We start from the raw sequence: 26534 nt of genomic DNA, 5'->3' as shown, positions 1-26534 counted from the left end.
ACGGCTGTGAGAGGCTGAGATTATGGGTTAGTCATCAAGAAACAAGAGAAGTTTACCTTTAAACAGCAACAGACTGAGACTTGGGACGTGTTTTCCTTGCATATAGTGTCTAATGTAGTGAATAACACATACAGTCGTTTCTATCTTGGCACCTACAATAGTTTCCAAAAGTATTCATACATCTTTCAATGTGTTTTAGTGGGGTTTTGTGTGACGAACCAACACAAAGTCAAAGACTGTGGCATGCACTTGCATTAAGAACCTCTTTTACAATGATAACACCAGCAGAGAGGCCCAGTCTCTCTCATCATAGACACACAGTGGAGCGTGATGCATACCCACGAGCAGTGCTTCCTTTCTAATCCTGATCTCTATTTTTATTCCTCACAATAAGTGTGACTGTTTTGCCTCCACAAAAGCAACGCTTGTTTAAAAATAAAGCACAGGGGGTTGCGCGATCACGTTACAAACCTTGTCTGTCACATAGGAACATTCTAATGTCGGGTTCAGCAGAGGGATAAGTTTGATCGGAGGAGCATGAAAAATACAAACCGCTCATATCCCTCCAGTAGCTGTGGGAACAGAGCTAATGGCCGCTCCGACTTACCACACACTTAACATTTCTGCCACAGAGAGGCTCCTGTTACCTTCCTATGTGTGAGGAGCAGTGCTGGAATCAACAGCATGTACTACAGGGGGGAAGAACGTTAACCGTGAGGAAACGTGAGGATGACTGCCAAACAAGGACAGACACAGATTTTCAAGTGCCGCACCGGTGGACTAGCTAATATATCTGAATGCATAAGAAGTTCATAAAAGGCCAACACCACCCTGTTGATGTGAATGTTAAGACACAGGTAAGAAGTTAAAAAGATTCATGAGGCTAGAACAGATTACTAGATCAATGTGTGCTTCTGTGCTTTTTGTCTCTCTTGTTGTGTCTCTGTTCTGTCTTCCGTAACCCCAGTCGGTCGAGGCAGATGACCGTTCACACTGAGCCCGGTTCTGCCGGAGGTTTTCCTTCCCGTTAATGGGGAGTTTTTCTTCCCACTGTCGCTTCATGCTTGCTCAGTATGAGGGATTGCTGCAAAGCCATGGACAATGCAGATGACTCTCCCTGTGGCTCTACGCTTCTTCAGGAGTGAATGCTGCTTGTCGGGACTTTGATACAATCAACTGGTTTCCTTATATAGGACATTTTTGACCAATCTGTATAATCTGATTGATTTTGACTTTGTAAAGTGCCTCGAGATGACATGTTTCATGAATTGGTGCTATATAAATAAAATTGAATTGAAATTGAATTGAATTGAATTCTTTCAGCTGATGGTGCAAGACTGCTGCTCACTTCTTTCCAACACCAAACGCTAACGTACAAGAAAGGTTTCATTAGCCAGGACCAAGCCACGCTAAGTTAAGGGAAAGAAGATGAGATTCTACGCGGATTAGAAGCGTAAGAAAAATGGGGATAGGTGGGATGGAAAGGTGTTGTAAAGAAAGATGAGAAATATTAAATTAAGGTATAAAAGGGATCAGGAGCTTGAAAGGGATGAAAATGTGTCACAAAGAGGAATGAGAGAAATGAAAATAGTTGCCACAAAGGAGTGAGGAGAATAAGTAGGATGAAAAGGGGCCATAGCAACAGATGAGGACGATGAGTGATATGAAAAGTGGCCACAAAGAGGGATGGGACAGTGAGTGTCATAAGTAGGAGTTGTAAAGTAGGATGAGGAGAGTGAGTGAAATAAAATGGGTCATGTAGAGGGGTGAGGATGCTGAGTGGGATAAAAAGAGTCACAAAGAAGGATGCAGAGAATGAGTGGAAACAAAGGATCTTAAAGATGGAAGATAATGGATGAAAATGGGTCATGCAGAGGGATGAAAGTAATAAATGGTTCATGAGGAAAATTAGTAGAAATCAAAGACGTTTTAATTCAGGAGGATGAGTGTGAAGAAGCAGATGTGAAGAGGGTTGCGGAGGACGAGTGGGATGAAAGGATGAGTCAGGATGCATATGAAGGGAGGTTGGGATCAGGAGCCTGACACAGTGTGCTGAATGGTTCAAGCTGTAAGCAAGCTTGAGATTAGAGGTGTTAACCTTGCTCCACATTTCTATCCCTTTTGAGATTATTGTCGCATAGATTCTACTTCCCAGGATCCCTGTTCTTACTTGCATGAGGCGCAGACAAAGCAGCGAGGATGGTAGGTCTTCCCCAGCGCCGACACCACCTCCCCCTCAATGAAGTCCTGGCAGCTGAAGCAGCGGGTCCCGTACAGCCGCTGGTAGTCCAGCGTACAGATGTATTCACCCTGGCGCACAAAGAAGCCTCCTTGAGCAAGTTCACAGCCACATACTGGAAAAAGAGCACAGGAGAAAGAGGAAAAAAAGGTAAGAAAGACTGACATTTGAAACTAATAACATCCCAAATGAGAAGGATTTTTGTTCCATAAATAAAGCGTGATAAAAATGAATAGATTAAAATAACAAGCTTTGTTACCAGTGTTTATTTTATTTCTTCTTCAAGTCTCTCTTCCCTGACTCCTTGATGTTGACTAAAATCCACCAGCAACTAGTTAGAGGTCAAACTTCTGCAAGTTACCTTTTTCTAGGTAATGCCAATGAAATTGTTGACCAATGCATGCAGCACACCCTCAGCTCCAGTTACAGCTGGACTTTCACCTCAACTTTTATTCCTCACTTTTCTGCTTCGGTCTCACTTCTGCACTTCTGAATAGTTACAGTTGGGATTTATTCCATTCATTATTTCATTTTTGGGCAGTAGTGACCTTCAGTAAGCTGACAGGACATGGGGTTGAGAGGGGGGGGGGGGGGGGGGGAGACATGCAGAAGAGGCCTCCAAACATGGGTCATGTGCTCTGACTCATGATATTACATGATTAATATGGCGGATTTTATTATTCATAAGTCTTCTTATCCAATCCCGCAACTTCCTACTGAGACATCACTAAATACAAAAATTTTTATAGATACTGTTGTTATGTTTGATTTAATGTGATAAACCAACTGGAACATAATAATGAAGGATACATGGTTGTCTGTTGCAAATAATAGTCTGTAGTTAGTTAAATTTATATTCAGCCTCTCTGACACAGAACTTTATAGAACATCGTCTCACTCCAGCTGCAGGTCTGTTGGTGGACGTCTCTTTAAACATCCAGACTGAAAGTCTATTCTTTTTTTTTTTTCAATAGCCTGAAGTTCCGTCAGGTCGGATGGGAAGTGTCTGCGCACATCAATTGGCAAGCCTTGTGACCCTTTCACAATTGGAATTAGGTCATAAATCTGCCTAACCTACCTAACCCTGCTTTAAACTTCTGTAGAACGTTGTGCCTGACCTGTCTGCTGGGTTCCTGGGTGTTTATGATGCTCTTTGTTTTCTAAGAGCCAGAAACGGAACAGCTGCACACTCAGAAGAGCTTTTCTGGTGACTTCTGAAGGCAACATGGTTTTATTTCAGGTTATCACATTAAAAGGGGACTGAATAGAACTGTTGGCTACCCTTTTCAGATTTTTATGTCTCGTATATTTTTAAATACATGTATAAGTATCCTTCCATTTAGCAATTATACACTACTTTGTGCTCATTTGTAACATGGAACCCTAATTAAATGCATTGAAGTTTGTAGTTGTAACACAAAAAAATGACAGTGCACTATGTAGTACCTGTCAACAAGATCTGACAAAGCTAAAGCTTCCACACATTAATCTCCTCTCTAAATAGACCAAAAGCAAGCAATGAAAAGAGGTTGCTGTTAGTAGAGCCAGTCTGACACGTGTCTATTGCAAAAGCACAAACATGGGTGGGTAAATTCTCGTCACCATCTGTCTGGCTTTGTTCAAAAGATGACAGGAACTCATAATAATAATAAAGGACGTTAACCATAGCAACCGGATGACATCACATAACTACTGTGCCCCCCGGGAGGGTGCCCCAACTGGCTGTCCTCCCTTACTCTTTGTTTTCTGGAAAGAAAAACAGGAAAGATAAATTACGTTTACCTGCTGCCCTCAGTTCTGCACAGTCTCTCTCTCTCTCTCTCTCTCTCTCTCTCTCACACACACACACACACACACACACACACACACACACACACACACACACACACACACACACACACACACACACCTGTTTTAAATACTTGAGGACTTGACTTCCACTCATTTTCAACCATTTCTACGGCCTTCCCCTGACCCTAACTCTAACCTAAATGAGGGGGTCCAGTGGACTATGCATTACCTAAATGACACCTTAGTCCTAAACCTACTGCCCTCCCCCCCTCCAAAAAAAAAAGGTCTCACTTTACATCTAAGTCATTACTCTAGTGGTAAAATATGCAAAATATGTCCTCACTCAGCTCCATGTACAAGTACACACACAAAGAAAGGGAGGGAACGACTCAGATACACGTGATGTTCTGCTATTGTAACAAGGACTATGCATTGACTTCCATTAATTCATTGATTTCCATGGCTTGATCTTGACCCTAAACCCAACCTAAGCTAAACTCAACTAACCCATTAGCCCTAAACCTAACCCCTAATTCAAGAACTGCACTTTTCCTTGTTGGGAGCAAACTTTGGTCCCTAGATGGAGCAGTTGGTCCTCACAATGTGGTATATATTTGGAAAATGGTCCTTACACTGTAGCAAATGTTAGACCACACAATCACTCAGTGTCTCAAATGTGCATGAACATATGAAGGCTTCAAATGCTTGTGTACTTGCATCATCGTAAGGCGGTTCGGCCGGCTGCATTCACATTTCAATCATATTCGAAAAAAATCAAACAGGAATTGCGATGAGGCTTGTTTGTCAGAACAAAACCACCTTTTGAAAACCACAACCGTTAAGCAGATATTACACATATTTTTCAGTAAGCCCAAATTTCTGTATTACATTTTTTTTTGTCTTGGTCATATCTAATATTTGTATCCTAAATGACATGTTTTCATCAGCAGTATGCAGAAAATCATCTAAATCAATTAACAGTAATAGACGCTTCAAAACATCTATCTAATGTGTGACACTTAGTGAATTGAGTTAAGGAAATACATGGACTTTTGAATCAGATTCTAATTTAGTGAATGTGACTGTGCATATCTAATATCAGTGTGGGTTGGTTCCAATCCCTAGGAGTCTGGAGTTCATGACCTCTCTGCTGGCAGATTAGGGCAAAACCCAATGAGCATCTTGATCACATCTACAGTAAGTCTGTGTGTACTCAGCCTCATGTACTGCCATCAGCATGATTTCAGTCCCCGTCCTCAAGCGTTCAATCAAATTTTCTTTAGCCACTTTACAAAGTTACTGAGTAATGAAAACAATTCTAAATTTGATTCAATAATAAAACCAAATCATTTAATTACATCCCCAAGTAGTTGAATTACATTAGTTTTATCCTCAGTTGTAGCCTAGACAAAAAAAACCAACAACAACATCTACGCGAGGGATCAGGCGTGTGACCACAGGGATTAACAGGATCAAACTGATGCTCACTGCTGTGGACGAAACAGGATGAACCACACATCTGAGTCGCCTGCACATCACACCAAAGTCAAATGACAAGTTATACGCTTCCCCACAAGTTCTTCACTTTGTAAACCCTTTAATCCCCAGTGAAAACCTGAACAAACGTGTTGGAAAACCTTTTTTCCATAAACGTTTCACTGTTTGTGTTATAATGTCCCAGCAGGGAGCACAGCAAACTTTTACAACAACCGCAACAATACAAGTAGGGATGTTTTCTCAGGAAGTGGACGACATAGTTTCCAGTGGCCCCAGAACATCCCGTACACACTTCGGACAATCTGTCTAGAATGAGATAATGCTTAAGACTAGTGGGAAAAACACCAATGGATTAATGGATGGATGGAGAGATTTTCCTTCCACTTCACTATTATATAACCCTTTGTGTTTGTCTATGGAATAAAAATACATGAAAATACGCTCAGTTGGTGGTTGTCATGTAACAAACGGTTAAAATGGTCAACGGGAATCAATTCTTCTGCTATGAACTGCTGTGTGCTTTTAACTTCATACTCTTTGATTTGTTTTATGTGACAAAGGCCTCGATGTTAGACTTACTTTTTTAATTGCAGTTTTTCTGTTTTTTGTGGCACTAGTGGCTTGTTTTCTTTTTTTCCAATAGGCTGACAGGAAAGGGTGTTGGAGTGAGGGGGTGAGACATGCGGCAAAGGACCTCAGGCCAGAATTGAACGCCGGTCAGCCGCATCGAGGACCAAGGCCTCTGTACATGGGTCGTGCTCACTACCCCTGCGCCATCAGAGCAACGCCCCAGACTTGCTTTGACGGAATGTAGTCCTGACTTTGAATTGTATAACAAACAGAACAACAAGCAGCTCTGTCCTCTGCTGGTTGGAAGACACACGGCAGCAAAAAAATATACCCTGTGGGTGCCGAGTGCAGTTCTCATCGGCTCCCCTTTCACAACCTGCATTAGCCTCCTCCTCTTACCATATTAACAGTAAGCCACTTGCCTAAGAAGCTCAGCAGTTGCATTGATCATTTACTGGGTCCATTGCTAACAGAAAGCTTTATGTCCTCCACAGCTGACAGAAAACCCAACCTATCAATATTACATGCTTCTTCCTTAGCTCAGCAACTGTTTATACACTGCAGACGAGTAGATGTTGCTTTCGTATTAGTGTCTAATGTAGATCAAAAAGGATGTATTAGATAAAGTGGATTACGAAAACATGCAAACATCCTTCACTGCTAATGGAGACAGTCAAGGCTGTCTGCCTTTGATCTGCCATGTCTAATTTTGTCCTGTCTCATTCTATAATACCTGGGATTTCTTACAAGTCATGGAGGGATGGGGAAACTAAGCACACAAAGTTGTGAGGTACTTTGATTGATCTAATAACATTTATTTCCAAAGAGTGATAAAAAGTTTGATCTTGTTGCTGTCGTTGATCATATTTAAGACTTCTCCACTTGTTTAGATTCTACTCTATTTTCCATCAAATTTTGCTAGCTTTGTAACTCACAGCTGGCAATAAAATCTTTCACTTACAGCAATAGAACAAAAAAAAAAGAAAAAGATTGGGATTGGAAACAAGTCCACTGTGGGGCCAGCACATATAACACATGAATAACAATATGATCTCAAACTCTCTCATAAAGACAATTAGGATTCATCAGTCAACCTAACATTCATGTTTTAGTACTGTGCAAACTGGAATAAATGGAAGAACCAGACACAAAGAGAAATAACCTGCAAATGCTCCACAGACTGACCCAAACCCGAATATAAACCTATGATCTTCTAGCAGTGATCTATCCTCACCCCGTTAGCTGCCTACTCCCCTACCTCAGCACTTTGTATGTTTGCTGTTTTTGTCCCTCCCAGGAAAAACACAAACTTCTTCTCATAAGCATCATCGGTTAATGATGCAAAGTAATTTCAAAAATGTATGGGTTGTGTAACTCCAATAAATGATAGTCAAGCCGAAGGTTATCTGTTCCCGTGACAGATCTAAGTTCTCAGTAACCTTTTGATTTGACCGACGTGGACTGGAGCTGATATCAATGTTTACTGGTGGAGAATCTGTGGGTGATGATGATTAGGAGGCCTTCCAACCTTAGACTTGGAGCTCATCACTGAAGACAAATCTTTAAAACATCACAGGAAACATGGGAAAATTTGCTCAGCAAGTAGAAGAAGGTTGATTGCTGTAATGCCAATAAAATTAAATTTTCCATTGATTATTGGGAAGTGTAAGGATAGATTTGCACATGGCATTCTTTGTTAAAATGTAAATTAAACACTAACCTTCTTTCCAAACTGGAACATCCCTTACATGGTTTTGTTATCTCTCAAAAGATCAGGAAAAAAAACCTTCTTGACTGAATGAAAATTTTTTAAAATCTAAATCTGCTCGGCGTATAAATAATTTTGGGTTTAACATTATATCAAACAGGCAGGCGACATATTACTTATCAAGCCGTTGAGTCATGCGGCGTAATTTAAGAGTCATACTCTTTCATAAATAAAAGTCAACTGGCCCTAAAAAGAATCACAGCAGTAGGATGCAGCATGAGGGTAGGCCATTGGCTCCAACAGATATTAAAGGAGCAATAAGTAAGATATTTACTGTAAAATGAACCTAAATCATTCTCATTTCTCACCTGGGATGGAAGTAACATTCTCTATAAACAATCGGTCCTCTCCATTAACAATGTCTTAGTCAAGCGTTTCTCCTTACAAACCTAGAGGTACGGTCCGGAACTACTTTGGTTCAGAATGTCGCTTGTGTTTACTTCCTGGTTCCTGAGCCAATCATATGAAAGTACTCAGGGTTCCCAAATCAGAGTGCAACATTTGATATTGTGTTTTAGCAAAAGAGCAGCAGCCTGCAAACATGGAAGGCAGCAAGAGAAGCAGACCAGAAGTAGAAGAGAATGCAACATCATATACATTTCACAGCAACAACGCACAGTTCAGTAAACGGCTGTTCTCCGTGAAGGCATTGTGTATGTGTTGTTATAACGCTGGTTTGGGACCTTAAGAAACCTGGGAGCAGAGGTGTACGCAAAAACAAATATATGCAATCTCAGTGAATGGAAGCAATGTTATAAAGAAGCTAGAATCGTACAATATTTTTTAACTGCGAACAGGGCTTACGAATAACCTCCAATAGACATTTATTTCAGCGCAGACTAGGGCTGAACGAGAAAAAAAAGCGTATCGATAAATGGGCTCTATGAACTCTGTGAAGCTTGGTGACGGAGCGTTTGTGGGTCTGCGTTTTGATTGGCTGGGAGGGTGTAGCATTAACCTACATGATAGGCTAAAAGGCAAAGGAAGGAAAACTGTTCTTCTATTGAACTTTTTATGGATCCTTTTTTTCTATTGAATCACACATCTATTGATCAATATATATTGTTATTACATTTTGTCCAGCCCTAGTGAAGATCAGCTCAAGGATTCTCTAAATTCCATATATTCTTCATGTTCCTCAGTGTTAAATGATGACACTTAACCAGATCCATTTGTTTTTCTAATAAACGTAAATCTAAAAGTAGTGTATGAGCAGGTGGAGCTGTACAGAGATAGAGTTTGTTTAAGTTCAAATGATGTCTTTCTGTCTTTGTTGCTGTGGTATAATGGCAAACAGTAGTGATGAAACTTTACTGTTGTTCTAAATAACTGAAACTTCAATACCTGATAACAACAGTTGCTGAAGGTTTAACACCTCTAAACTCTGAATAACAGTCATTTGAAAGCTTTGGCCTAAGGTTTATCACACTTTTTCCCATCTCTATGACAACAGAGTGTGTGTACATAAACTCACTCTGGATTTCCTCAGAGGATGAGATCATGATTGAGCTAACTGAACTTTTTTCCTCAATACGTCAATGGCTACACGCCTGCAGAGATAAAACTCTTACTATTGCCAAGAGGAGTTGGCCTTATGAACTCTTGGTGAGTGGTAACAGTGACAGTTTCTGAAAACACGTGAGCCTTTGGTGATGTCCTTATATCCCAGCTCAAAACCATTGAAATTTTCCATGCAAAACTTCTAGAAAGACTAAGCATCATGTCAGGGCTATCCTTTAGGTTACTGGTGTGAGGAGTATATAAAGGGATCACTGAGGCAGAACAGTGTTGTAGTGTATTTTCTAAGGACTAAAGGCATATTGCTTTACATAAAAGTAATGACTTCCATCTCTGAAGCTTACCTCATCTGCTGAGAAGCCACTTACATAATTTAAATGACTCTCCAAGGTTTTCTGTGTGCCGTTAGATTTGCTTTCTCTGCACTGAGGGATCTCAGAGCCACACTTGCTTTTCCTTCAATTTATCTTGTTAAATGAGTGAAGACTCTAGCAAAAATTAGCAAAAAGTCCAACTGAATTCCTGACTTGTAACTGGAAGATAGCTAAAGCTGACTGAGGGACTCCCGAGCAACCACCCCCATCATTTGACAGTCTGCCACGGACCCGACCACCGCCCTGTCTGAAACAGACTTCACTGGTAGTGCTACCCGGCCCAGCCAAAAAGTGCCATTCATGACCCCCCACAGAATAACACTGAAAGACTGCATGATGCCAGAACTGTTCCCAAAGTCCATCTGAGCCTGAGCATTTCTCAGATATAAGGATATTTTGAGGAACCCGTTCGTCAGTATGTCTGTGATGTGAGAGTGGAGCTGAGCTTCACCTTCCAGAAGGACGATGACCCGAAGCATCCTGCTAAAGCAACACTCAACTAGTTGAAGGAGAAAGATTTAAATATTTTGGAAAGGACTCATCAAAGTCCAGACCTCAATCCAATTGGGAATCTGTGATTATGCTTGAAGACTGCTGTTCACAAGTCAAAACCATCAAACATAAAGAAGCTGGAGCAGTTTAGCTTTGAGGAGAAAAAGGAAATCCCAGTGTTTTGATGTGGTGAGCTCATAGAGATTGATCCAAAGACTCTGCAGCCAGAATGGAAGCAAAAGGTGACTCTACAAACTACTGACTTTTTTTTACTGTTAGGCACACTGAAGTTTTCTGCAGTGCAGAAAATCTTGTCCACCCAAACCCTGAGTCTCAATAAATTCCTCAGACAGAGAAGTAGTTTATGGTCTGTCTCACATAAACAAGTTTTTTGGTCCTAGCACTTTATCCTCCCAGGGAAAAATGTAAAAACAACGCACTCCATAAATCTGACAAGAAGCACACTGAGCTGAAGTTACAATTTCATGCAGTCACATGCAAAACAGATTTCATGCATTATTTTCTACATTGTTCTCATTTGGATGCAGTCCATAGCCAAGCCATAGCTATTTCATGTCTCATCTCTCAATCTGGAACCTATGTGGCTTCTACATTTTTCTAGCAATTCCACAGAGATGTGAAAATTTATTTTTAACACAAATGTCTAGCAAGATTTAAAAACGGTTAATAAATGTGTCCTTGGAATGAAATGCATACATTTCATACATGTGAGTTAGATCCCTGTGCTGGGGACATAATTTTCCAATAACAGCATCTCAGCTTACTTGTGCAAAGGTTGCCAGGTTAAGCATCCACCCATGAATTGTTCATAGGGCTTTTCCAGTAACAACATTTCACAACATTTTTAAAGGGGGCTGGCAGCACTGATATGCGTCTGATTCAACAAGCGAGGTAAGCAGAGAGCAGGGTTGGACAGTGTTTGTAAGACGAGGGGCGGCGCCAGCAGGGTTGTTGTCACTCACCGACCTTTTGTGTAAGAAAAAACGTTGCAGGATGTGGCCTGTTTGGGTGACTAATTTCTGAATATTTAAGGAAGCTTATAAAGGGGGATTCCCAAGTCATGTAAATTTTGACTGTTTCTCCTTTTTTGTCATTTGGTGGGGGTTTTTTTTCAGTACAAAAAGGAAACATCTGTCACCGGACGGTTCAGGAATTCAAATACATATTCATTTTGAATATTTCAAATAGTATTGTGCATTTCTGGTCTGCAGCTGACACAACATGAATCTGGATACACTGTAAAGGATCTGAATCCTTTAAAATACAGAATTGGATACAATATAATATCAAAGGACACAAATCAGGTCCCTACCAGGATGCGATTTTATCCACAGATTTTAGGTGAAATAAAGTGCGATTTGACACGAATGAGTATCTCGGCTCGAAGACATCGAGGGACGAATCAAAAGGAGACATCATAGCATTCTTCCTTTAATTAATATCTGTCTCAGTCATATAAGACAAATCCTGAACTACCAAGAGAAGTAAAGTGATACCCAATCGTTATTTAGAAGTGTACAAAATAGTTTTTTTTACGTGTGTGAAATGGAAGCAAGAACAAAACTGACAACCTGTGCGTGTGTGAAATTATGATGTAAACTGGCAAAAGGGGTAAACTGACCCTTAATTTGCAAGTGAGGTGAGAAGGGTCAGACACAAGCTGAACTGAGATACATCTATTTTATACTACATTAGTCAGTGTAGTTTAGATAGAGCTAAACTGCATTTGAAGTCTGAACGAGAGAGACTGTTGGGTCAGGACAGCTTGAACTGAAAAAAACCCAATATATTAGATGTACGGCACCTCCTCCTTGAGTCTACCTTAGGACACAAAACTATAAAGTGGAGAGAAATAACCAAAATGATTAGAGAGTGTGGTAGAAATTAAATTTAAACTGCAAGAGGAAAATGAGAACTGGGAATGTAAAATTTCAAAGCACTCGTTGCATTGTTGACAAAGCGTGAGTGACTTTCATTTCGAAAGGTTTAGCTCCAAGACATTGACAGTGATACAGTCACTAACATGGAAAGCTTCTGCTTTTACTCATGGTGAACTGGGGTTCATCTTCAGAAATGATTATTCACCACCACACGTGTTTTTCATCTGTTTCCAACCATTTCTTCAGAGTGAACAAAGTTTGGTTACATGAACTGCCTCAAGAGGAAGACTAAAAGTATATCTAAGACACACATGTGGTTCCACCCACTTTGAGGAAAAAAAAGTTTTGAGTTTAATGGAGAAACAAGAGAGCAATAACAAGATGCCGCACCCATGTTAGTGTTCTCCAGTGCATCTGGAGGAAGTGTGTGAACGACAGAAAGAAACACCCAAATGCAGTCTCCCCTTCGTAAGGGTGTGGCTGTATGTTTTAATATTTCAGCATTCCCCTAAGTGTCTAAATAATGTTTGCCTCCAGAGAGCTAAAACAGTTTATGCAAAAAGCGTGTGCCTGAGCTTCTTCTCTGCAGATGTGTGCTGCTGATGGTGTCTCGTGTCACTCAGAGCATGCCTGTGAAGCAGACATAACAGGATGAAGGGAGAGAGCCAAAACTGGCCCTTAAAAAAGCTAGACACTTCCTAAAATCATCCAATATTGTTTCGACAACAGCTGCCAAGAAAACAGCACCCATCAAAAACAGGTGGTGATGAGCAATGAGTAACAGAAAGCAGATTAATGCACTAAGATAGTATTTTGCTCCTTGTTTCCATAAAGATATTTATCCTGGGACTAAACCAAACAGCATAGCCAAATGAGCATTTAGAAAAAGAGACGTCATAATATATTTAGGTAAGAAAAGTATAAGAAAAAAATAAGAAACTTAAATTTATGCAAGAATAACTTAAGTCTCTAAACAACCATCTTACTTTCTTGTTATTGAAAGCTACAAAATCTTTTTACCTTAACACCCATATTGTCCCCATGTTCTTTGTCGTTCATTTTCAGAATAGATAAATAAGAAGTAAAAGAAAGGTACTAAATTCCTTCTGCTGGCTCTATAAAATGAAAACATCATAACCAACAACATGTGCTGTGTCTGTCAGTGTTGCTTTTACACTCCTTCAAAAACACAGCTACACACCTTATCAAACACCTAAAAAGACCGGTGTAATTCAGACCTAATTTGTAAGACAATCATAGCAGTCATTTTTATGAAAAAAATTCTGTTTTTGAGGAGCTGCTACATCTGGTCCGGACCGTCTGGACACAGGAGGACATGAAATATTGGGCGACTGGCATTAATTCTGGGGCTCAAGGCTGGGATAAATAATAAAGGGTGAATAGTTGCATTTGAAGTTGTACCATAAACAGGAAGTGTGGATTTATGATGTATTTGAAGGCTTGATTATTGTAATTCTATCAGGATATCCTTTAACTTCAGTCAGAAGCATTCAGCAAATCCAAAATGCTCAAGCAAGAATTCTAAAGAGTTCACAAGTTTCTCACTAAAGTTGGCAGTAGCGTTGGTCCATTCATCCTGATAGAACTGTAATTGAATGGGCCCACTTGCTTGCTCATGCCTTTTCAGCTCTGCCCATACATTTTCGATAGGATTTGGATCAGTGCTTTGTGATGGCCACTCCAAAACACAGAGTTTGTTATCCTTAAGTCACTTTGTAACCGGTTTGGTTGTATGCTTTGGATCCTTGTCCATTTGGAAGACCCATTTGCGCCCAAATGTCAGCTTTTTTGCTGATGTCTTCAGAGGTTCCTTCAGAATTTCCGCATATTGTTCTTCTCCTATGATGCCATCTATTTTGGGAAGTGCACCATTCGCTCCTACAGCAAATCAACCCCACAACATGACGCTGCTGCCACCACCATATTTCACAGTTGGGTGGCGTTCTGAGGCTCCAAAGCTTCCCCCGTCTTCCTCTAAATGTAACAATGGTCATTATGGCACAACACTTCAATTTAGTGTTGTGAGACCACAGGACATTTCTCCAAAAAGTGATTTCCTTGTCCCCGTGTGCATTTGCAACAGTAATCTGGCTTTTATGTGTTTCTTTAGGAGTAATGGCTTCTTCCTGGCAGAGTAGCATTTCAGCTCATGTCAGTACAGTACTCAATTTACTATGGATAATCACACACTCTCATCGTCTTTAACCAGCCTCTTAAGAAGGTCTTTTCCTGTTGTTATTGGGTTGGTATTACACATTTCAGACCAAAGCACGTTCATCTTTGTGACACAAAACCCGTCTCTTTACTGACCGATATCATGCTAGTGAGCACTGGAGCATCAAAGGGGTTATTCAGAAAACAGTCCAGTGTCATACACAGAAGAGCAGAGGCAGGCAGAGGTACCAGAGGGAGAGAGTTTTGTCCAGGAACGGTCCAATGTCTAGTTCCACGAAAACATACACACAAGCAGAGGTGACAAAGGGATTAGGCAGAGAAACTTGGTCAGAATACTTGCAAGGGTTTGATCAGAAGGCCAACGAGAAAGTCAGAACAGGGGCAAGGCAAGCAAGCAGGAATCCACAGAGCAATCTGAGTCAATCACAGAAAGGCAGTCAAAGAATACTGGAAGGTCTACTCATGGATGGCTTTTAAGAATCTGGCGGTTACCCACTGGGAGAGCCAGGAATATATAGTGTTCCTTCCAGGTGCAACAACTCCAGTAATTAGAGCTGCCACAGGTGTAAACACTCTAGATTGCCTGTGCAACACAGGGAGTGACGTCATGCACACAGCAGCAGGGCAACCATAACACACAGTCATAGGCTGTGACATTACTATCTGTGCTTTTCCTAGTTAATGATATGTTTAGAACGGCTGATCAGGTGCGACATGAACTTTAATAGAGTGCAGGTTTATGGTCTATAACTAGAACCCAGAACCGTGCATGTTGAAATTTGCTGCTAACCTTTCCTTGAACTATTTCTCTTTGACTTTCAGTTCAGTTCTGTGCAGCACAAAAATAAATGTGACCTACACTGAAGCAAATATGCTGCTTTCTTTCCAGCACTGACATTTGGAATAAGTCACCAACAGCATGTTTTATTTGCTAAAGCCCCACCCCAGTGGCTAACCAAAGCATTATAGTGCTGAGATAATTGGTACATGGAATAACCCAAATTAGTAAGAAATTCAGTTAATCCAGCTTTTATAGACAGACAGAAGGGTAGATGGGTGGAGTGAAAGGAACTTCCCAAAGAGGAGCCACTGACGGTTTTATTAGATTAACCAGTCCCATGCTTCCTAATTAGAGAAGCAAGGAGAATAACTTCACCCAGGAAGAAAGCTGCTTTCTGAGCCTGAATCCGGATTACAATATCTGCAATAAAATGATGTTTTAGTCTTAACATCTATATAATAGTGTTCAAGAATTCTGCCTTAAGGCATGTGAACACAAAAATGTCAATCAATTAGAAAAGCATTAAAGTCTATGTCCTCCTAGAAACTGACCTATTTAAAGTCAAAATAAAAGTTTTTTTGATTCACACTACACTGAATAAGATATTTTTTTGGTATTCAGCATTATATTTGGAATCGCATCAACAAAAATGAAAACATGTTAATAGTGGCACTATTTTTGGTTACAATCAAAAAAAGACTCTAGGTTGGAGAAATCTGGATTGACTATTCACGGCTCTCATATCATATTACAATGCATCATGGGTAATGTTGCTGCTTCCTTCTGTGGCCACAGGTTCAAAGATGGTGCTGTCTGCCGGCCAGCATAGGATTGAAGGTGATAAACTCCAGGAAGCTGTCGTCACTGTAAAGACCCCTCTGTTGCTTAGCAACTGTAGTGTATGTTGAAAACAACAGCAGTCTGACACAGAGCCTATGGTGAGAGTCAGGGCAGGAAAGGGCACAAACACTGAAGGCAGCACACACACGCACTTAACCCTACTCTCACAAACATATATACATACACTCATACATGCACACTTGTGAAACATGCTCACATTTCAGATTCTGACACTGGCAGTAACCCACCCTGAAACACACACTGCAAAAATCCACCCTGACGTACATCTTCTAAAGAACTCATTTGACGGGCTTATATCTGTCATTAAAGATCCTTATTAGTTACGCATTTTTTTATTAATATCCTTTTACAGCTGATGGAAGGCCAAACCCTACATAAATATTTCTTGTGACAAACCATCAGAGATTCACGTTCCCTCAACCTGATATCTTTTTGTTAAGATGGCGGAGGCGCAGGGATCAGTATCCGTCGAGGTGGTCCAGGCTTTTTTGTTTGTTTTTGTGTTTTTACTCTCTCACTCTGGCCAACATAAGATCCCTCGCCACCAGCGAGTGGACCTTCACAGAAGATTTTGTGTAGGGATTTTCACAGAATCATGGTTAGACGGCAGCGTCCCCGACGAAGCGGTAGGATTGGAAGAGTGCACACTGTTCAGGGCTGATCGAACGGTGGATGCTAATAAAAACAAGGGAGGAGGTCTGGCAGTTTACATCCACAACTCCTGGTGTACTTTGGCAAAAGTAGTCGGAACCTTCTGCTCACCTGACCTGGAACACCTTGCAGTTAAGCGCAGACCATTTAAACTGTCTAGAGAGTTCAGCTCTGTGATTATCATTGGCAGGTACGTACAGCCAAGAGCTAACGCTAAGCTAGCTCTTGAGGAACTTTACTGCTTTGTTACTGGCCAAATGAACAGTAATCCAGAAGTGGCTATGTTAATTGCTGGGGACTTTAACCATGTGAATTTAAAGGCTGAGCTCCACAAGTTCCACAAATTCATTAAGTTCCCGACCAGAGACAATAATACATTAGATCAAGTTTTCTGTAACATCCCAGGAGCATACAAAGCTGCCACAGCCCCACACTTTGGTTCATCAGATCACATCTCTGTGGACCTGATCCCTGCCTACAAGCCACAGATCTGCAGAACCAGACCGGCGATAAAAAACATTCAGGTTTGAACAGAAGAGGTCTGCTCAGCTCTACAGGACTGTATTTAAAGAGGGCGCTGACTTAGAAAGCTCCACATCATCTGTGCTTTCTATATCCACCTCTGCACTGATGCTGTCCTCCCCACAAAGACAATCAGAGTGTTTCCTAACCAGAAACCATGGGTGGATGACTCTGTGCAGTCCCTGCTGATGAAGGCCTTCAGATGTGGAGACAGACTGGCCTACAGCAGGGATGGAAGTGAACTGAAAAAAGGCATCCAGAAGGCAAAGCACAGATACAAGCAGCACATTGAGGACCACTTCAGCAGCAACAATCCAGTTAAAGAATTGACCTGACTGCGGTCACTCCAGGTTATTTTCCTGAATAATGTGGTGTTCCTGTTGTAGACTTCTGTAGTAATAAAAAGACTCCTGAAACCAAAACTATATTTTAACAGGTTCCTGGACATTCACATCTCCTCCGACCTCTCCTGGTCTGTGAACACCTCCCACCTGGTGAAGAAGGCCCAACAACGGCTCTTCTTCCTCAGGAAACTGAAAAGGTCTGGACTTTCCATTTAACTGCTAAAGAACTTCTATAGATCTACCATAGAGAGCGTTTTATGTCTCAGCATAACTGTGTGGTATGGGAGCTGCACAGTTCAGGAGAGGAAGGACCTAGCATGGGTGATGATTACAGTGCAGGGGATTATGGGATGCCGTCTGCAGGATCTAGACTCAATTTATGCAGAATGAGTCCAAAGAAGGGCCAGACGCATCTCCACTGATCCCACCCACCCAGGCAATGCGCTGTTTGCCCCTCTCCCATCAGGTAAACGCTTCAGAAGCCTTGAAGCCAAAACCAATAAGCTTAGAAACAGCTTCTTCCCAAAAGCTGTGAGGGCAATCGCCCCCTGATGGGAGACTGCAGCCCAACATGTTAAAAATCCCCCCACTGTTACTAGCCTGTCATACCTTACAATCACCTTAATGTTACTGTCTACTGCACACTATCATCTCAGAATATGTAAATGCATATTGCTGTAAATGAAGCATCAAGTCATCATTATTCAATAAGCACCCTATTACCTCATTATCTGTTATCTTAGACTTTCCCGAATGCTAAAAAAAATGTAACCCTTGAACTAATGTGAACAAGTAGCTGAACATGCAGTGACAAATAAATATAAAAGACTTCTTGACTTTTGATATGTTTCAGGGCACATGGTCCACATTCAGACCGTTTAGCTTGGTCCTTTGGGGTTGTGTGTTTGTGTGGAGACAGTGTGAAGGAAAGCAGTAAGAACTGGCTTTTACATACGTTTGCAGGCAAAACACTTTATGTGAAAGTGTTTGTTCTGAACTCGGAGAGCCTCCCCCTTACAGGGTTTCCCACAGTTCTGACAAGCGACAGACCCGCCTCCTTCCTGCTTCACCTTCTGCTTCTGCTGCTCCAGAGCCGAATGGACAGCCTGCTGTTGAAAGACTGCAAGGAGACACAAAGCACAGGAACAGAGATGGCTGTTATAGTCAAGAGGGCATGCGCTCACTCTTTGCACACTGATAACAGATTTTCCCAGTTGGACACAGGCTCACTGTTCCATATGCCCGTGCCAATGATGACATTGCCTGAGATAGTAAAAACCTAGAGTGACCACCATGATGAAAAGTAGGATACTGAATGTTGGCCAACAAGATCACAATACATTCCCACCTTTAGTGCAGATCCATAAAATGTTTCCCTCATTAAATGCTGTAATAATTTAGTAAATATCTGTCTACTTTCATTTAGCAGCTGTGAACTCTTTTGGATATATAAATATCAGAGTTAACAATTCAAATATCACTTCAGATAAGGACGCAAAATAGAATCACAATCATCTATATTGCCATTGTAATTTCTACAAGAAAACTAAAGCGACAATTAATCAGTGCATTACATAAAACAAAGCACAAAAGCACATAAATACCAATAATAACACACAGAGAGGCATAAATTCAAGCACTTTTGCACCTATCTGAAAATCAACATCATCCTTTTTTATCTCTCTGTTCTTGGACTATGAAAAACATGTTAATCTTCAACTGAGAAATACATGATAAACCAAATATGATTTAAAGCCCGTTGAGACCACATAAAACAGTATTAGCTGGTTTATAATTTAAGTATATGTATATTTTTATCCCCAAAGCTCAGCTGACTTTTTTGCTCAATAAACCTGATCAGTGCTGGATGTGGACCTGATATGGGCCCCTGATACAACTTCCATTTCAGAAAACTTAAAAACTATTTTTCCTTCTACTTCACAGTGATGCACTATTGTTGTTCTTTTGTCATTATAGTTAACCAGGCTGCTTTTCTCTGTTTTATTCACCTGACACCGATCTTTATTATAAAAGCGAAGAACGTTTTGCATCTAGCATTGCGATCTTCCATGACTCCTTCAAACAAACACTTTGAAGTCGCTGAAAAGCTGACATAACACTGATGCTTGACAAGCACCAGAACCTCAACAAGGTCCCAGCCTCTTTCGTCATAGTTAGCCTCTTTTGTTCCACACAGGAAGGACGGCTCGTGCCAAGAAAAATCCCATCAACACCACTATGAAAAAGATCCAGCTGAGGCACCTTAGGGGATTAATAACACGTGAGAGCAGAACATCTAGCGTTCTAACAGTACCATCGGTAAACTTCTCTCTAAATCTGGCTGGTGTGAGCACACAGCTGATCAGCCTTTCATCGCTGACACGGGGCATCAGCAGAATAAAAGGCTCTTTGTAGGAAACGCTGATGTTGTCACACTGGTTTCACCGGGCCTACCCGGTTGCCAATAATTGGGCTTGAAAAGAAGAGTTTATGTAATGCGCTGAATAACTGAAAGGGGAGACAGGGAGGGGAACACAGGGATGAAGTCAGTGTGGCAACTGGAACTGCTTTTTGAAACCAAATCCAGACCGGAAATGTGAGGAAGATTACGTGTCTTTGTGGTTTGGTCAATTCACTGTCTGTTTATTACAAGTTTTACTAGCGCAAGGCTTTGACTGAAACTCCGCTGTCTTCCAGAGGTCCGAACTTCCTAAACTGGCAAACATAAACCTGTGAATCTTGATTATCCCTAAGCGGCAACCGGCTGGTTCATTTAGTTGTTTATTAAGGCTGCAAAGTGTGTTTTACTTTTGAGTTTTCAACCTCTATGTTAGGGCTATTATGGCATTGGAACAAGCGTGATAAAGTTATATGAAATTAAGCAAAGACAGGTGCAGGAGCTAACTGACTACTGGCTGCCTTTTTCTTTCACCTTTTCTCCCTTTTAGAATTTTGTCCCATCTGTTTCTGTTCTTTTTTCACTCTTCTACCTTCCAGTTTCTTTGTCCATTGAACATGAAATACTCCCAGCATAAAATCTAATAAAGCTTCTTGCATTTATAAATCAAGTGGAGCACTTTAGCAAAAGCATTAAGGCTCCACTTGTGAAAGTAAAATCTGTTGGGCTCTCTTTGGCATTTAGACAACAATTCTTAATGCTACATTGCCAGACAGGACAAAAACAACATATATTCAGCATTGTATGATATTCAAGTCCTGATTTTCCAAAAATTTTATCCTAAAAAATTGTAAATTTGAATTAATCGATTTATCGCCCAGCCCGGCCTACAAGTGTTACGCATTGCCCAGGTGAATGCTGTGAGTTGGAAACAACGGATCCATATGCCATGGGTCACATGTCAGCACACAGGTATTGAATGATGTCACATGATAAGAGGACTCATAATAGTTTTGTGTTTGTTATAGTTTATTCTGTAAACCTATTGTCTATATTTTAAAGTTTTGTTCAAAGTTTTGTTGCACAACTGCCCTCTCACACACAGTGTGACATCACTTCTAGAATGTATATAAATAATGAATGACACACATGGCAAGGTAAAACAATGCTATTTGAATGCTACTCATTTATCTTCCTCTACTTCTTAAAGACATTTTCAAAAACGTTGGATAATCTGTACTGACCTATTTTAATGTTTTAATGTGCACAACATTTCAAATGTCTTACTTTTTGCAACATCTCTTCCATGAATATTCTGTCTTGACTGCATTTGACTGAATCAAAAGGAGCCAAAAGAGAGAGTTAGAAACATTAAAGCTGCTGTCACACTGCTCCTTCTCTTGCATGTATGTTGGTGGATCTAAAATCATGTAGAAGAAGATGATCAAGTCTCATCATGTGTACTAAATACATTTGTCACTTATAACTTTCCCCATTTTGTATAGCTAGCCGTACATCATCATCAGATGAGGTAGGAGCCTTGTTTCTTTAAAGCTGCACATTCTCCTGCGCTGCTGAAACACAACACAGGTATGCAGCAGTGAGATGGGAGTATAAAGAAACATCCTGTGAGTTGACCATACGGTAATACACACTGAAAGCCTTGCTTTTCTCCCTGTCCCTATAAATGCTTATTATCATAATGCTTCAACAGTGTGCCTATACGTGTGTGGTCCAACACATCCCTTTCTCTCAGAACCTTTATTTCGGCCACTCTGGCTGCGCTTTACAAGAAGAGACTTGACAGGGGAGGAAAAACAGACATTACACAGACTTCCAACAACAGCTTCTTCTGCAGCTTTTACAAGCAGAACTCACCCACGGCAGGGAATAAAACATTGTCCTTTCTTTGTCACAACAACTCAAATGTCGTTAGGCAGATTTTATTGGTACTTTGAGCAGGCCTTTCAGCATTTGTTCAAGTTTAATGTCAATGCCAGATTTCAAGGAAAAGAATAAAGATATGTCCTGATAATACTGTACATTCTTGTGGTAGGTAAATGTGAACTTTCATGGACACGTCCATGCTGCTGATGCTGTAACCAAAGAGCTGTTTGGCTTCAGACAGTAACTCTATATTAAAATTTGACCTCTAAACTGACAATGTGCTTATTTACAAATTGAGTCAACGCAGAAACAGGATTTAGACAAGAAAGTCCTTTCTCCATTTTACTGTGGGAGGCGGGGCCGTATTGAAAGCTCTAGTTAAGCATTCATGTGGGAGCTCAATAAAGTGAGGAATTTAGTAAAGGAAAGTCTTTAGACCTTGTAAAAAAAAAAAAAAAAAAAAAAAGGTTTCAGACCGAGATGATTGTAGCCAGATGGACAAAACCACTGGAGGAGTGCGTGAAAGGACTGAGAAGGAGGGTTAGAAGCCGGAATAAGTTGGTGCTGTTGGAGAAGGAGGAGGCTCTGCTACCTGATCTGGGGCCATGCCTGAACCATTCCACCTGTTGGGATTGATCAAGTGTCATTAGGTATTCCTGAAATGACAAACAGGTATGGGACATGCTTCTGTTCCATGTGTGCCAGATACAGAGACGTTCACGCACAAAAACACTGACTGGCTATGTGTTGTTGCAGTTTTGGATTATCAGTCAGTATTTAAAAGAAGTGAAGCAGTTACAAAGCTCTGGACAATACTGAATGTGAGACACTGTTATGTAATGTAAGGACTCTAGTGGCACTTAAGAGTACTGGGAAGCCAACTTTATTGGTCACAAGCATTTCTGCTTGTGACATTTGTCAGGTGCCTGCCAAACAGTTTGAACGTAGAAAGAAATTCAAATCAACCGGTCACACACATTCATGTAGATAAACTGGCCAATTGACATATAAGGGTTTGGGTTTGTTACCTGGTTGAACAAAAGTCTAGTTTGTTTTTCTGTTCAGAATGAAGGATGAGGTATTAAAGTAAAGTGCTCTAAGGGTAAATCTGCTGGTTTTCCTGCTTTAAAACCACATCTGGATATGTATGGTTGGGACAGAGATTATTGTGTAAAAACCTAATGACATGTTCACCACCAGGTGAATGGACAACAAACCCGTTGTCATGACACCACTGCTCATGGATTACCTTAAAGATGGGCAGAAATCCAGGCCCCAAGACCAGCCAGTGGTTGCAGAACATGACATGGAAGGGATTAGCATGTGCGATAACATGCTCAGCTTCTACACAGTTTTAATCTGGAACGAGCAGTGGACTGTTTGCACCATAATTCACTTCACTAATAATCAAGTGACAAGCCTGTCCACAAGATTAGAATTATTCAAGTGATGAAATGTTCTCTTTGGAAATCAAGAAGAAGAAGCCCCACCTGAATGAGGGAATTAGAAAATATGGTGCCACTTCACTGACACGCTTAACAGCTCAAACCCAGTACCATGTGTTCCTCTGTCTCTAAAAAAATCCCATAGTGCTTCGTCAAGTTTCACAAATGATTGCACATTTGTGAAATTAAAAGCTCAGTGTAATCAGTTTCTAAGTCAGTGGCTCCTACGTGAACCAGAAGGTTTCTACCTGTAGATTGGTGTGAGATGAAGCGGACAGTGGTCAGAGAGTCCTAAAGCTGAACAACGGGATAACACCGTACACATTCCAAAAAAAGTAAAAAACAAAGCAACTGGACTTATTTTCCGTAGTCCAGTTGCTTTGTTTTTTACTTTTTTTGGATTGACCATGACCTGGATGACTGAGAATCTTCACCAGCATACCGTACACATTCTTTAAAACCATAACAGTGGTCCAGAGTGTTCGTGTCCTGCTTGGGAACTTTACTTGGTAAAATCCCTTGAAACAATGTGCTCACCAGTTATTTGTTGTATCGCAGTGTCCTCACAACCTTCACAAGCAACTGACAAGCCGCCATTTTCTCTCTGACCTTCGGACACGTGGGCTAAACCTTCAGAACCAGCTGTTCCAAAGGATGATACTCTTACTCCAGCTAAGGTTGAATCTAGATCAGTAGTGAATAAACTGATCTAAATCTTCCATCCCTAAGGATAGGTCCAGACTAGGTTAGATTTTTTTCTATGCATGATTAAAACATGGATGACCATGTCACTCATTTCTCTGTAAACAGTTGCCGCCTAAATGTATATGAGTTGTACTGGTTTAGCCAAGTCCAACGAGCCCAAAGCATTTTCAACCTCTCTTGTTTATTGTGTTTTTGTGCAATTTTTTTTGTATTTTGCTATATTTGAATTATTAGCTTTTTAGGGTATGTAAAGCTAAAGCATTTTGACAAACTGAGTTCTATTTTGAAGTGCTCTATAAATAAAGTTGAGTTGAGTTGAGAAAATTGGAGAAGATAATGCCTTGGACTGCCTGATGTTTCAGGATTTTCTCGCTGGTAAACATGTTGGAGGAAATTTTTCCCAATGGCTCAGAGCACATCAGTTTATCTGTTTCTCTACTATTAACTCTACTTTTTATTTAACATTTGGGAGTTTTTTTTACTCTGTCTTCTCGAACCTTCAGTCGGTTGTAATAGCTGGATGCTGACACTTGATCAGGTTCTGCTGGAGTTTTCTCACCGTAAAAGGGAGTTCTTGCTTTTAATTTTATAGCATGAGAGATTGCTGCAAAGTTAATATCACCATGCAATTAACTGCCACTACATGCTTGTCCTGGAGGAAGCCTTGCTGCAAAGCGTGTGTCTAAATCCCGTCAGCTGTGTTTCATGAGAGAGAAAGCATGTAGTTGGAATAATAAACTAAACTTGATTTCACTGCTTTACCAATAGAACTGAATTGAATGTAACTGACTCTATATCAATCTGTATATGGCTTTAATTTATTTTTGGTTTTCTTTGTTTTTCAAAATGCATTCAGACAACAGTGGTCAGTGGTTAGAGGAGTTGTCTTGCAAACAGAAGGTGGTGGGTTTGATTCCAGTTTCCTGCTGTCATATATCAAGGTGGCTCTGGGTAAGGTACTTAACCCCAAGTTGCATACCAGTCTGCATATAGGTGTATGAATGTGTGTTAGTGACTGAAATTGGAGGAATGTGGCTCTAGTGTGAAGAACTTTGAAGGGTCAGTATGACTAGAAAAGCACTGTATTAATTTACAATTAGTAGTCACTCTTTGCTGCATTTAATTCAGTTCATATCTACTAAAATATGTACCTCTCTCTTCCTCTTGATAAAATGAACAATGCCACCTCTTTGCCTGAACCTAATAGCTTCAATGTGCATACATAAAAAGGGTGGCTGGTTAAATGATTCCTTCCAATTAAATTTCTGTATTCATTAATCCAACTTTTTTCCCATGGCTTCCCATTTCTCCAGTGGGAGGCCAGTTGTCTGTATCATCATTCAGCTGCTGGCGTGGTGCTTTTGGCCCAAAGCCATCGCTGATGCCATTGTCCCAAAGATTGCCGGCAGGCAGGCAGCCATCTGAGCAATCCAACACTCCATGTCAGCATTGCATATAGCAGGTGTCTGCAACTCCAGTGCAAGAGTGCCACTGTCCTGAGACCTTTAGTGACATCCCTCTTCTAACTAACCTTAATAAAATGATTGTTTAATTATCAGGCCTTTGCAGAAGTTGCTGACATGCCAAGGAGGTAATTCAGTTTTTGATTCAGTTGAGCTGGAGCAGGAATGCATCTAAGAATTGCAGGAGAGCAGCACTCAAAGACTGGAGTTGCAGATGCCTGACAAATAGTAACACCACCAGAAGCCACTGAAGTACCGTATTGGCCACAGGCGGAGCTTTAAGGCTTACCACCTGGAAAAGTTAGTAACATGGCTGTGTGTTCAGAGGTAGGCAAACATAACATGACCCTGTCGACTTTCACTCTTCGCCATGCTGTGCAAGACTCAGAAACCTTTATGTGGAATGCCATTTCAGGAGCCAGTACTCCTACACCTACCAAAAATAGTTAGTTCCCTTAACTCAAGGGGATCCCATGTTGCTCTGCAGCATTCTTTTGGGGGGAGGTTGACATCGTGCTCACGTTACCACAGCAGGAGAACTTTGTGACACCCAAGCTTTTGACCTTGACAACCTTCACTTTTTCATGCCTTAGCACATTATGCATGTGAGGATAAAAGGCGTAATGTAAAGCTGGACAAGGTCCAGAAGACATATAAAGGAATCTCCTTTATATGGCCTGAAACAAATCTGTGCATTTGTCATGTTGCTGACACTTTACTGGTGTCTTACTTAGTGGCCCCAAATGTTTTTGTTGACAGCCTAAAGGCCAGTGCCCCCCATTCACAAAGAGTCCCAAGACTATAAGTAGCTCTTAGTGACATCATTTTAGGAAAAATCTAAGAAATTCCCAAATTCTAAGATTTTTCTTAGAATGTTACCTCGATAAGATAAAAAGTCATTCACAAAGCAGCCTGGGCCTTAAGAGAGCTCCTAAAGGGGAAAAATGTTAGGAGTACTGAGGAGGACTTTTAGTGAGTCTGAAGCAGAGAAGATGGTTGAAACAGAGAGAGCTGATTGGCTGATCCACCACCTAAACAGTAGAGGAAATGAGCACATAATCTTCTAGAACGATTATTAATATGTAGATGTGATAAACTTTATCATCCGCATAGATGGAAATTAATAGTGTG

General features: G+C 40.8%; 1 protein-coding gene across 18 annotated transcripts in view; it reads right to left on the bottom strand.

The window, feature by feature from the left end:
• ablim2 (actin binding LIM protein family, member 2) overlaps window positions 1–26534 on the bottom strand; it is a 108213-nt gene that overhangs the window by 52629 nt on the left and 29050 nt on the right. For all 18 annotated transcript variants that reach the window (XR_002428091.2, XM_021315834.2, XM_021315836.2 and 15 more), the window contains exons 2-3: window positions 18461–18625; window positions 2171–2354 (exon numbers count right to left, since the gene is read on the bottom strand). Coding sequence is in view for 17 of the 18 variants with exons in the window: in XM_021315834.2 (XP_021171509.2) it covers window positions 2171–2354; window positions 18461–18625 (349 nt within the window). In the remaining variant the exon portion in view is untranslated. The remainder of the gene's footprint in view (window positions 1–2170; window positions 2355–18460; window positions 18626–26534) is intronic.

This window comes from Fundulus heteroclitus, chromosome 14, assembly GCF_011125445.2.
Source record: "Fundulus heteroclitus isolate FHET01 chromosome 14, MU-UCD_Fhet_4.1, whole genome shotgun sequence".
In the NCBI taxonomy this organism is placed as follows: domain Eukaryota; kingdom Metazoa; phylum Chordata; class Actinopteri; order Cyprinodontiformes; family Fundulidae; genus Fundulus; species Fundulus heteroclitus.
The sequence above is the reverse complement of the archived record's forward strand: the minus strand, read 5'-3'. Positions and strand labels throughout refer to the sequence as shown.